Here is a 14,123-nt window from a genome sequence, read left to right as displayed (position 1 = left end):
TTATGAACCTCACTGACCTGACAATGATAACATGACACCCAACAGATAACACCTTTAAGGTGGACCCACTAAGAACACCTTATTGATTCTTGGTGAATAAAAAAAAAGAATTGAAGCGTTCAAAACAGACCTAGTGGAAACAAAAGGGGTTATGAGGAAACGATGTGCATTTTAAGAATAATAGAAGTCAAATTATGTTCAAAATTTTGCAAATAAAATGACTCTGACAGAGAAATAAGTAAGTAGTGTGTGAATGTGTGTGAATGGGAATGACTGATTTCATTGTAATGCATCTTTGAGGGACCTTAAAAGCGCTAATAAAGGTCTGATGTTCTGATGATCTTTGCCAAATTTATATCTTAATAAGGTTTCCAGAATCTTTTTCGAAAAATCATATAAAGATAGCAAAGGTTCTACCTGTATTGAAAATACTGATAACCATAAGAAAGTTCATAGATCCGTCTTCAATTTTTCACAATTCTTGTACAAACAGGTTATTTAAACTTTCATGTGGCCAAATGTCTGTATTTGACTTTCTGTTTTTGTGAAATAAATGTCTTTCATGTTATGTAAAAATTAGAGTCCTCAACATTATCATAATAATATTAGGTCAGTTCTCTATGGTAAAACAAAAAGATTTTAACAGATGTTTAGACTTTTTCCAGTCAGGTTCAAAATGATTGAATTACACTCAAACTTAACATAAGATGAAATGAACCTTAACAGAATTACTGGACTGGACTGAAATAGAGAAAACTTGAGTTTATTGAAACAAACTTTAGTTACTTGAACTAAATACAAAGTTGACTGAAACTGTATGTTGTATCTATAAAACAGGGTAAAACAAACTAAGATTATAAGATATAATATGCCCTTCATTTTTTGTGTTCATCAGTGAGTGAGTTTTTATTTTTAATTTTTAATAAGAACTAAACCAAGCATTATTTATAATAATAGCAACTACCAAAAATATTGATCTAATTTTTAAATGTAATAAGGACTTACTTTATAAAATATGATAAAAAAGAATAATAAGAATTTGGAAAAACAGAGGCTTTAAACCTCTGCAGGAACAGCACTGACAGTCAAAGGTAGATCCTAATACAGGAATCTGGAAGCTCATTCTGGCGTGGACAGTCAAAGTCCATCCAAGGACACATTTAGATGAGGCAGAGGGACAAATACAGGGCTTAGCTGAGAGCAAAGAGAGCAACATGCATCCTGCCCTAGCTGCTGTCCCACCTGAACTGTGGTCCCAATCATCAACTGATGTAGGGCTTATAAAGGGGTTCCCACCATACAAGGTTAAAACTAATATCTGAAAAAAGGCTATCAGTCCGCCAATACCCCTTCAAGCCAGAAGCTGAAGAAGATACTAAGCCAGTAATACAAGATATGTTGAAGTCAGGAATATTAAGAGAAGCACCTGACGCTACATGCAAGGCATATCACACTGACATCGCTATTATTATCACAGCCAAACATAATTCTAAAAAGATGTGCTCTTTAAATCCAAGTACTCTAATACCTACTGCAGAAGATGGAAAACCACATTCTTATAAAGCAAAAGTTGAAGAAGACACCAAACCCAGACAAGACACTTCTCAAACCCTTATACCAGAGTCATGTGTTGTGTTTGTAGATGGCTCAGCATCTAAAGATGAATATGGAAAGAATAGAGTTGGTTATGCAGTAACAACCATCGATAGGATAATAGAAGCTAAATCTCTACCCAATACATGCTCAGCCCAAACAGCAGAATTATATGCTGTAGTAAGAGCATGTGAATTACATGAGGGACAAATACTTACTATATACACAGACAGCCAATACGTTTTCGGATCAGTACATCACCATGCTAAGATTTGGCAAAATAGAGGTTTTAAAACATCATCAGGGACAGAACTAACTCATTTCAACCTATTAAAGAGAAAATGTCAGATCTGCTATTTATAGACACAGACGTGCTGAAAGACGCCCAACAGTCAGCACCCAAGACAGAAATAAAGGCCTGGCTAAAGAGAGGAGCACAGAAAAAAGATGACATCTATCAGATAGAAGATAAACCAATCCTCCCAAAAACGTTATACAACACAGCGGCTACAGTGACACATTGGGAAGACCCACGTGTCAAGGGGGGAATATGTCACATCTGGTAAAGCATTAATGCTACACTATAAATGTTTCTGACTATGCAAAGAATTTTTGCAGATCATGCATAATTTGTTGCAAACACGGGGGAAGAAATATTGCCTAGTTGTAATAGATGAACCTAGTGACACATTTCTTCCCCACATATGGTATCCCACAGATTATAAGGTCAGATAATGGAACTCATTTTGTAAATAAATTAATAGAACTAAGTTTTAAAGCATTAGGGTTTCAGTTAAAGATTAAGGAAAACAATGGAAGAAACAGGGAGGCCATGGCCCGAATGCCTATCCCTGGTTAAATTATGGATGAGAATAACTCCAAATCAAACTGGTCTTACTCCATTTGCCACCTACTGTACATCATTGTATAACTCCACCCACTGTGTTCTGAGCCTGAGATCACGTGGCACCAAGTTGCTGATGTGAATTTGTATTCTCAAAGAAATAGTACATGGCAGACCGTTTTCTCTGCCCTCTGACATGAATGAAATAGAGAAAGCACAACAGGAACCTTCATTAGCTGAGTGGATGAATAAAATGTTGCAGACAAAAGAAGAACAAATGTCCAGTGGTCTGCCGATAATCTCTGCTCCTATCCCACAGAATGACCTGAGGCCTGGAGACCTGGTCCTGATTAAGACACTCCACCGGAAGAATTGGAGCACTCCTCGGTGGAAAGGGCCGTTTCAAGTACTCATGACAACGCCCACAGCTCTGAAAATAGCAGAGAGGCCTTCCTGGATCCATAAAAGCCACTGTAAGCCAGTTTTGCCGTTACAGGAGCCAGATCAACCGACGGGGTAGCAGAAGGAAGTCCGGGTTCAAAGGAGTTTGGGGACCCCTATGGCCCAGCGTCTCAAACCGGTGAAGAAAACAGCTGATCTGCGCCCAATTATAAAATGGCTCTCTGTAACATGTGGACAGGACTGATAAGCCTGAGCTTAATTCTGGTAGCAGGACTCTTTCTCTATCTAAAGCAGGATCCACAGGAGGTGATACCGAACCAGAAGAGATGGACATCAGACGGGACCCATCTCAGAACACTGACGGAAGAACATGACGCACATCCATTCCTACAGAATTTCTGGTATTGTTCATGGTGGCATATGCAACACTGAACTAGGTAGAAATGCACGAAAATGAAGGGGACGATTATGATGACATGTTGTAAATAAATCACATCAAAAGCCTGAGTGTACTCATACATTGTATTTCATAAAATGACCTTACAGCAGAAAATCGAAAGAAGTTGTTGCTTAAGTGAAATGAGAAAAAGTACAATGATGACATAAACAGGGCAGATTTTTTAATTCCTTTATTATGTTTCACTGTTTTCATTAAGTATTATTCTTTTATTTTTATGATTTCAAGTATTATTCTTTTCTTTTTATGATTTCAAGTATCATTCTTTTATTTTTATGATTTCAAGTATCATTCTTTTATTTTTATGATTTCAAGTATTATTCTTTTATTTGTATGATTTCAAGTATTATTCTTTTATTTTTATGATTTCAAGTATTATTCTTTTATTTTTATGATTTCAAGTATTATTCTTTTATTTTTATGATTTCAAGTATCATTCTTTTATTTTTATGATTTCAAGTATTAATCAACATTTAACTTTTAATGGTCGCCGAGGGCGGCGGGGCCGTATGAGTATTTCCCAGAAAATATAATCTGTTTACCGTCCGTGGGTTTTCACTCATACAAAGTATTTTTCTTACTCGTTTTTATATTAAATGTTTTTACTTGTGATAAAAGGAGGGACTGTTGGATGGGTGCAAAAACTTGTTATCACTCATGTAAAAACTTTGTGTTGCAAGGCACCTGCACTATGCCTTCCTCCCTGTGTGTGTGAGATCATTGTTATCTCTGTGTGAACCAGCCTCCTTTCTGTCTCACACACATACACCCTGTCTGAACTGTCTGTTGAACTGTGTATATAAATAAAGAGATAGGGTGTCAAAAACTTTGTAGTTTCACTGCAAAGTGGGCTACCCTTGCTGCAAGTAACTCTGACTGTAACGTTCTTACCTCTGAGTTGACTAAATAATACCTAACAAGATACAAATGTTACATTCCTCATGTCAAGCCACTCCTGAACCAGACACAACGCCAGAACCGTCTTACCTGGGCTAAGGAGAAAAGGAACTGGACTGTTACTTAATGGTCCAAAGTTCTGTTTTCAGATGAAAACTCTTCCTCTCCACTCTTCCTCTCAGAGTCTGGAGGAAGAGTGGAGAGGCACAGAAGTCGAGTGTGAAGTTTCCACAGTCAGTGATGGTTTGGGGTGCCATGTCATCTACTGGTGTTGGTCCAGTGTGTTTTCTGAAGTCCACAGTCAATGCAGCCATGTACCAGGAACTTATAGAGCCCCTCATGCTTCCCTCTCCTGACAAGCTGTATGGAGATGCTGATTTTTTTTCCAGCAGGTCTTGGCACTTGCCCACACTATCAAATGAACCAAAAGCTGGTTGAATGGCCATAGTGTTCCTGTTCTTGAGTGGCCAGCGAATTCCCCTGACCTGAAAGCCATAAAGAATCTATGGGCTGTCGTCAAGAGGAAGATGAGACACCAGACCCAACAAGGCAGATGACCAAAGGGCTGCTATCAAAGCAATCTGGGCTTCCATTACAGTGCTACAGACTGATCGCCTCTATGCCATGGCTCATTGATGCAGTAATTCATGCAAGAGGAGGCCCAACGAAGTATTGAGCGCATAGAAATGGGTATACTTTTCAGAAGTCTGATATTTGTGCTTAAGACATCCTTTTTTGATTGATCTAATGTGAAATTCAAATGTTCTAAGACATTCTTTACCTGTAAGCCATAATCATCAGAATTACAAGGAATAAAATCTTGAAATATTTTACTCTATGTGGAAATAACTGTTTTACTTTTTGAAATGACTTGCAGAAAATAGTGCACTTTTCGCAATATTCAGTTTTTTTGAGATGCACCTGTATGACTGCATCCTTTATTGTTCTTTCTCCATTGTTTATGCTTCATTATTTCACTGAACCCAGCAGGACGAATAAATGGGCAAAAGCAAACAATAGTACAAATAGTATTCTCCTCCTCACATATAAAGCCCTTAATAATCTAGCTCCATCATACATCAGAGATCTGATTGTTTCATATGTTCCTAACCGGGCACTTCGTTCTCAGACTGCAGGTTTACTGGTGGTTCCTAGAGTCTCTAGAAGTAGAATGGGAGGCAGATCCTTTAGTTATCAGGCTCCTCTCCTGTGGAACCAGCTCCTGGTTTTGGTCCGTGAGGCAGACACCTGTCTACTTTTAAGGCTAGGCTTCAAACTTTCCTTTTTGATAAAGCTTATAATTAGAGTGGCTTAGGATCAGGGAGGGAGCCTTCCTCCCTCCCTGTTGGTTGGAGTAAGGGGGAGTCATATTTAGCCTAAACCAGCTCAGTTATGGTTGAGGTGCAAACACACCCTCCATTTCTGCTACCTGTATGACCCCTTCTCTTTTCCAATGGTTATAGTCAGTCTGACAGAGGGAGGTATCCCAATCCTTGTGGTTTTTAGTATAACAATGACCATCAGTGGAACCCTTTGTGGGGTTCCTTGAGACGACATTGTTGTAAATAAGCGCCGTTTAACTAAATAATCTGAACTGAAACTATCTGTGTAGTTATGCTGCTATAGGCTTAGGCTGCTAGAGGACATAATGACCACTTTCACCCTCTTCGCTACATTCTCACACTACTCTCCAATTTTGCATTGTTTGCTGTTATTTCAGCTTTTAACCTTGTTCTCTCTTTTCTCTTCCTAGAAGATACACCTGGCCTGGCTCTGTGTCTACCTGTGACACTTTTCTGGAGAAGGACATCGTCCAAGCTTCTGCTGGCAACAACTTAATGCTCACCCTCTACCGATGATCCACATGGCGTGTGGATCATAGTCCATCTGTTCTTTCTTTCTAGGTGAAACGACTAAAGGAGCTACATCCACTAACATTTACTTTTCCTTCCCATAGAAAGTACTCCTGGATCAGTGCTTCTGTGTTCTTTGTGTGTCTCTGCTCTGTTCTCTCAAACCCCCAGTCGGTTGTGGGAGATGGCCGCTCACACTGAGCCTGGTTCCGCTGGAGGTTTCTTCCTATTAAAAGGGAGTTTTTCCTCTCCACCGTCGCTACATGCATGCTCAGTATGAGGGATTGCTGCAAAGTCAACGCCAGTAACTGTCCACTGTCTCTACATGCTCATCCGGGAGGATGGAATGCTGCAAGTCACTGACTGGATGCAATCTGCTAGGTTTCCTTAGACAGAAAAACGTTTTAGCCAATATGAATAAATAACTAACTCTGACTGCACTGTTCAATTGTTAGGATTAATTGGAATGTATGAACCTGACTGTTGTGAAGTGCCTTGGGACAACATGTGTTGTGAATTGGTGCTATATAAATAAAACTGAATTGAATTGAATTGAATAGTATGTGTTACAAGTCCCTACTGCAAGAACCCAAAAGAATAATCTGAAGATAATGGCCAATAACTGTTGGGGTGAGATGGATTTGATTATTACCTTACACTCACTGGCCACATTATTAGGTACACCTGTTCAATTTCTTGTTGACACAAAAAATAAAACAGCCCAGTTACATGGCAGCTATATAATGAATTTATACATTCAGATGCAATGAAGACAACTTGAAGCTAAATTTCAAACCGAGCATGAGAATGAAGAAGAAAGGGGATTTAGGGGACTTTAAATGCTGCATGGTTAGTTTTTGTCAGATGGTCTTACGTAAATTTTTCAGAAACCGCTGATCTACGGGCATTTTTCCACAAAGCCATTTCTCTGGTTTACAGAGAGTGGAAAATATCCAGTGAGCCTCAGTTGTTTGGCAACACTACCTTGTTTATGTCAGAGGTCAGACAGCAGACTGCTACAAAGCAAACGTAAAAATAACAGCTCATTACAACCAAGGTTTGCAAAGTATTTTATATATGAAAGCATGCCATGTGCCATGAAACTTCAACCAGATGGACAACAGCAGCAGAGGACCACACCATCTGGTTGAACTACAGCAGCAGAGGACCACACCAAATGTTACCTATGTTAGCAGTAGGAAATAGAGGTTATAATTCACACAGGCCTACCAAGAATGGACAAAAATAGAAAAAGTCGGAAAACATTGCTGGACTCGATGGGGCTTGATTTCAGCTGCAACATTCAGATGGCAGGGTCAGAATTTGGTGTAGAAATATAAAGGATTGTCCCATCATGTCTTGTATCGGTGGTTCACGCAGGTGGTGGTAGTATAATGGTGTGGGGGATATGGTCCCCAAACAACTTGGGCTCATTACACCAACTGATGATTGTTTAAATACCACAGTCATCCTGAGTATTGCTGCTGAACATGTATATCCATTTATCACCATGGTGTTCTAAATTATGACTTATTCCAGGAGGATGATACAGCCTGTCACAAATCTTAAATCAACTAAAACTGGACAATGGGTTCACTGTACTATAGTGGCCTCCATAGTCACCAAATGTCAACCCAACAAAACACATTTGAGATGTGTTCTGTTGGAACATGAGACTTGCATCATGGATCTGCACTAACATTTTCATCTGGTATTGTCTCATCAACAACAAGTCACACAAACGTCTCGTCATGTTTTAGTCATTAAGGAGCCATCTTAGGCTTGTCATTGTCTCATTATCATCATGAAAAAAGGGGCATCAGCAAAATAATTAGTCATCATCATTATTAACATAAACAACACTAATGTGCAGCCCACAAGTCTACTAACTATGTGTTGCTGTCCATTCAATGTGGACCAAATTCTCTGAGGAATGTTTCTGACATGTTGTTGATTCTACACCAAGAACAATTAGGGAAGTTCTGACGGTGAAACGGGGTCCAACCCAGTACTTTATAAAGTGGCCAGTAAGGGGATTTCAGACCCCTAAAAGAAAATTCCATCACAGAAAATGCACCATAATAAACTGGAGATTACACTGTCTTTTGCTGTTCATCCCTCAAAGGAATTTTTAATTGTTATTGGGCCCATTCTGATGTTTAGAAGGAAAGTTAACTTTCATCTATTCCCCACGAGAAGGGGTTGTTTCAAGAAGAGCTTCATCGTCATTTGTCAAGATGTGATTCCCCAGCAGCTCCGTCCCCCTGCAACGCTTTTGTGCATCTACACAGCATTTTGTGGCCATGGAAGAGACCCTCGTGGTGCATTGAAATACTCCTTGCATGCTATTTTATAAAAATGTACATAAAAGTAAAATGTAATAATCATCAAGTGCCACTAAGGCCACATTGACCAACTTACATCCTTGAACAGCTTTTTTTTGTTTTAGTGTTTCAAATTAGTTTTTTTAAATGATGAAATCTTGACAAAAAAACTAGTCACTTCTATACTGGGTACTTTTTAAACTGAAAAAACGAAATCAAATTGTTGTCAGAACTGTCCTAAATACCAGCACATAAGGCACATCTGTTTTATTTATGAGACTATTCTACTGCGGCATGAATAACTATTTTACAGTTAATACAGAGGTCAAACTAACTCTCCAGTGTCATCTAGAGCAGCCCCTCAGAAGTCAAGTTCAAACTAGATTGAAAGATTGCTGATGTTCACTGTGCCCAGATGTTGTGTCTACCTACAGGGATGTAGTCTTTGTTACTATTTCAACAAATCTTATTTATTATGCAATTTATTTTCAGGATAAGAAAGAAATCAGAAAATCCCTTTCATTTTTCAGTGCGATTTAGTCACTTTTCTTGAATTTTCTAAGCCTGGTCATTAACACACACAGAAAACACTTATCCAGATACTTAAAAAAAACAACATAAACGATGTTAATGGCAGTAATAATTGCCTATTGTGTAAAGAGCCACTGCTGATTTAATATTTTGCTTCCACTTAAGTTTAGATTAATGATCTATCAAAGTTGTGTGATAACAATTAAAATGTATACTGTCGTATTTCAAAAAGTGCCCACTGCCCAGTACAGAAGTGACTGGAGATTTTGGACAGATTACATCATTTTACAAACCAATGTACAACTACTACAACTATTACCAATGTAGGAAAATACCTTGGTGCCATTTTATGATGAACAAAATAAAAAAGTAAATTGACTAAAGCACTTGAAATCATTCCAATATAAGTAATCGGACTATATTTAAATGCGCTATGACGTTAAAATGTGGCCCTAAACTTAAAGGTCCAAATGTTAGGCGGAAAATCTATGTTTTGGAGTCATGCAATAGGTAGGACGATATATGGACGAAAAATATAGGATAACTAAAAAACACAACTCAGTGACCCAGTTAGAGCAGAGAAAGTTGTTCAAAATCATTAAATCCTTGATAAAAACCTATGATTAACTTACCGTTATCGTTCTTGGCCAGCTGGTGGCGCTGTAGCGCTGCTCTGCCGTACAGAAAGTTTGGCGGGAAGTGGAACTCTGAGCTGCTGTGTTTGGCTCATCATCGTCATGCACCGCCTCGCGCTCGCGCAGCTTTCCTCCAGCACCTAGCAGATGTGCGCGAGGCGAGCTCTTCCCAGCGCGAGGCGATGTGTAAGGGCGGTTATTTTTCTCCAGTTTTACATGGTGAATGAAGCAGTTAGGAGCATGTCAGGAGATGAAACCTGTGAGGAAACTGATTGGATGTGAGTTTAACATCTGAACACGGTTCAGTACAGAGTAGCGCCCTGATTGTACTGTTTGTTTTTAGCCTAGCTTGGTTGTCCCCCCGGTGCTAACTTATCTAAGCCAAAGCGCACTTATTAGCCGGGGCGGATGAACTTTTTCGATCAATTCTCGGGTCTTTATTTAATCGTTTTATATTATAAGTTAACTTTGTGTTGTTTTACAATTTAAAGTTATTGTATAACCACGAACCCCCAATCGGTCGTTCATTGGACTACAATAAGTTTACTCGTCAGTGTTGTCTTTCAGCAAACATCCTAAAATCAGATGCAACTTAAACGTTGCAGGTAGTGAAATGTGTTCTCGTTATACTTCATTCAGTTGTATAACATATAAAGAGTTAATGTTAAGTCAAGCAAAGAGTGTTCTACTCTGAAAAGTACTTCTCACAGCTTAACTTATTGAACTTAATCAGGGAAAAAGGAACATCACGTTGCTTATGCTAAGATGCATTTGTATCATTTTGATATCTGTCAATATTATTTTATCTTTCTCCTTATGATGCAGGCATGATACACATGGCATTGATTCATCTCATTTATTGTCCGTGAAAGTCGAATATTATAGGTAGGTTGATAAGATGTTGAAGGGAAACTCACAAAAGTCTTTATTTCGATTACCTGTGCTCACAGAACAACATTAAGCTGTAATTAATACCACTGTTGCTCTCTCACAGGTCATTTGAGTTTAGTCTGAGGTGGACACCCATGTCTTTCCGACGGTCCTCCAGACTTAAGTCAATCCTGAAAACTCCTGTGTTAGACGAAGACGTTGAACAGCCTCGACGTAGAAGCCTGCGAGGAAGGTCACGGTTGAAAGAAACTGATGCAATTAAGAGCAACAACTGTGACATCATCGACCTCATCAACAGGAATCGTGATTTGGACCATACTGCCAAGCTAGGAGAGGCTGTTGGCGTACTCGATTTTGGACTGGATCAGTCAAATGATGAAGATGGCTCTGAAAGCTGCAGCATAGTGTCTGGTCCCTCCACTCTATGTCAGGACAATAAAGAGGAGCTTTGCCACAATCTTTGCTCAGCGTGCCAGGAGCTCTACAAGAAAGCAAAAAGTTTGAAAACACCAATCTTAAGCAAACTTCTAGATAATGGTTAGTTCATTTATGGTGTTCTTATGCTAAGAGAAATCAAAATGACATACATGGTGCAAAAAGCTCTTGGAAAAAATAAATGCATTAATGGTTAAAAATGTAGGGGCACCTGCACTACTTTTTCTAGAAATCTGAACCTTGTGATAGAATTATTATAATTATAGTAATACATTGTTTAATACATGTAAAAATACATCACCACAAATATTTTTTTATCAGCATTAGGAAATTTGATTAAGGTAATATTTTGAATAATACTAATCTATTTAATATTTTTATTGACACCAGTTGGGGATAAAAAAAAAAGCTGAATTCTTGAGCCATGGCTTAAAAATGTCAGCTTGTAGACAATTAGATGTCTCAGTTTCCTTTAACATGATAGAGAAATCCACCATGATTGAACTTGACAAGACATCCACAAAACCACAATGTACATGAGATTTTTATTTCTTGCTTTTTCAGCTTAGCTTGACATTTAGTGTGCAATACCTAAGCTGGTGTATTTCTGAATTATTTTGGTGAAGGTGGGTCAGGTATATTAATGCATCGTTTAATTTCTGTCAAATAATCATGATTAAATCAAGAACACCTGCTCCACATTATAGCACTCTTGTTATCCTGCATCTTTATAGCAGGTTATATGTCTGTTGCGATTGCTGCCTGTGATTTGACATGATTTACACATCCATCCATCAGCCATAACATTAAGACCCCCTGTGTAGAGCAGACTCCACTAGACCGTTAAGCCTGTAAGTTGTTAGGTGGGGCCTCAATGGATCAGACATGTTTGCCCTGCACAGCCCACAGATGTTTGATTGGGTTTAAATCTAGGGAATGTGGAGGCCAAGTGAACTCCTCAAACTCAGTGTTGTGCTCCTTAAACCATTGCTGCTGGCCCATTTTTACTTTGCAGCACGGTTCATTGTCCTCCTGAAAGCACCCACAGTAATCAAGGGAAACCCTTTCAGTGACATAGTGTACATGGTCTGAAACAATTCATTGGATTAGCTTCCAAGCAGAGCATTGCCAAAAGCATCTGACTGCCTCTTGTCTGCCTGCCTTCTTCCCATAATGCATCATAGTGCCATGCTTTTCCCAAGTAAACAACGCCCACACACGCAACCATCCATGTAATGTAAAGGAAAACATAATTTATGAGACCAGGTCACCTTCTTCCATGTGTCCGTGGGCCATCTCTGATACTCATGGGCCCTTTGGTGGTGTTGTTAGTGGTGGGAAGGTGTCATCATGGGCAGTCTGACTGGTCTGCTGGTGTCCAGACTCATACACAATAGACTGTGATGCACCTTTCTTACCAGCATGACCATTTTCAGCCAATTGAGCTATAATATTTTGTCTGTTGGATCAGAACACATAGACCAGCAATAGCTCCATTTAAATACATATCAGTAAACCTTGGCTGTTCATTATCCTTTTGTGGGCCCACTGCTGTTCCCTTCTTGGAGCATTTAGGTACTGACCGGTGCAGCCCACCAACGCCCAACAAGAACTGCGGTTTCAGAGATGTTCTGATCCAGTCATTTCAATTTGGCTCTTGTTCAATTCCCTCACATCCTTACGTTGTCCATTTTTTTCTACTTTTAATGGATTTTCAGGACGAAAACATAAGGTATTCATGTGCCATTGGTCATAATGTTATGCCTAATTAAGTGTATACTGTCATTTATTTAAATGGCTATGAGACGCTGTGTGACAACGGTGACCCTGTTAGAACTTCCATGTTGTACCTCCGCCTTTCCATTGACCATTCATGCATAAAAAGCATCTTTCCACCACAGATAAGAGACCCTAAGATAGCCAATACTTAATGCTCTGTGTCACGTGGACTATTATGGTCTGGTTTCTTATTCAGATCCCCAGTCTCTGACCTGTGACCAGTGGGTGCTGATGAAAAAATGGAAGCCCAAAAGACTACCTGATGCCAGACAGTAAGACCAGTTGAAGTGTGTTTATTAATGCTGTTCAGATCCATATTTATTGGTTCTGTGTTCTGACAGGAAGTTTTTGAGCCATCTTCGGCTGGATAGTGGAGTCTCTATGTGGCGAGAGGACCAATCATCACCCTGTTTGAGGGCGCATACATTCCTCCAGAGGTAAAGAGTTTATTTGATTTTCTCAGGTTTGCAGTTTTCATATCAAATGGCTTTATATGTGAAGCATTTTTCATGCCAGGAACCTCAGACGGGCCAAACGTCTGGCAGAAATGAACAAAAAGAAAAGGAGGAGGGGTAAGTCCCAGAATTTCCGTGTGGCTAAGCAGCAGCGTCTCCAAAACAACCATCACCGTCAACATACAAATACAAAAGGTTCGGTCAACAGCCCCAGCTGTTTTAGCAGCTGCAGCAACCTCCAAGATGGTAGCAGTCCAGAAGTGGAGAGTCGGGCTGCAAAAGATGTGACTGTTCAACTCATTCCTTCACCTGTAGCCCCGAAATTCGCCACATCAGCAGAGGTCCGAGCCCAGGAGAGGGCACCAAAGAAGATGTCTGAGTTCAGAGATCTGCTCGCTCAGCTGCGGGGAACCAGCAGCATGATCACCAGAGAAGCACACTACCAAAAGCACTGAGGTGTTCATCTTTATCTGACCAGAGAGCTCCTGATTAATCAAGCTTTATTATTGAGGTTTTCTTGGTGTTTGCTACTGTTTACCCAGACTGCAGTTCTGTTGGGTTTGTATTCTTTAAAGTATTGTTGCCGTTTCATGCACTTTTCATGTCGGTCTTCTTGTTTTTTTGTTTTTGCTAAATATTTATTGGATTGGAATTTCCATGCAACTTAACTGTGAATAAATTCATTTAAACATGGACTTCTTCACATCCCTTTAACAGTTTATCATTTGCATCAGTCTCTCTGTCACATTTTTATTGTTTTTTTTTTTTATATAGATTTTTGTCTGCTGGTGAACAAGGTTTAGAAGCTGCTTTATTTTATCCATTTCTTGATCACTGAAGATCAAAGCACATCTGCTTTACTGGATCTAGATGATCTCTGGTCTCTGTCATGTAAAGACCGGCTCAGAAAAATGGGCCTGTGTTGCATCATATTTCTTCCCCAGAGAAACAGGAAGTCAATCAAGCTCAAACAACCCAGAATTTAAAAAATAAATCATTCAGTTAGATTTATTTTCTTAAGGGAATA

The 14,123-nt window shown here is 39.3% G+C and overlaps 1 protein-coding gene across 2 annotated transcripts; it reads left to right on the top strand.

The window, feature by feature from the left end:
- The first annotated feature begins 9,594 nt into the window (after nucleotides 1-9,594).
- si:ch211-227n13.3 lies at nucleotides 9,595-13,791 on the top strand. 2 transcript variants are annotated; one of them, XM_047368651.1, is made up of 6 exons: nucleotides 9,595-9,814; nucleotides 10,362-10,421; nucleotides 10,531-10,964; nucleotides 12,838-12,913; nucleotides 12,983-13,078; nucleotides 13,158-13,791. In XM_047368651.1, the coding sequence occupies exons 1-6, from the start codon at nucleotides 9,684-9,686 to the stop codon at nucleotides 13,549-13,551; spliced, it is 1,191 nt and encodes a 396-aa protein (XP_047224607.1). In that variant the 5' UTR covers nucleotides 9,595-9,683; the 3' UTR covers nucleotides 13,552-13,791. The 2 variants fall into 2 exon arrangements, with proteins under 2 accessions (XP_047224607.1, XP_047224608.1); XM_047368652.1 differs by having other exon boundaries at nucleotides 9,599-9,722.
- Nucleotides 13,792-14,123: the final 332 nt, after the last annotated feature.

Source organism: Girardinichthys multiradiatus, chromosome 6, assembly GCF_021462225.1.
Source record: "Girardinichthys multiradiatus isolate DD_20200921_A chromosome 6, DD_fGirMul_XY1, whole genome shotgun sequence".
Classification (NCBI taxonomy): domain Eukaryota; kingdom Metazoa; phylum Chordata; class Actinopteri; order Cyprinodontiformes; family Goodeidae; genus Girardinichthys; species Girardinichthys multiradiatus.
The sequence above is the reverse complement of the archived record's forward strand: the minus strand, read 5'-3'. Positions and strand labels throughout refer to the sequence as shown.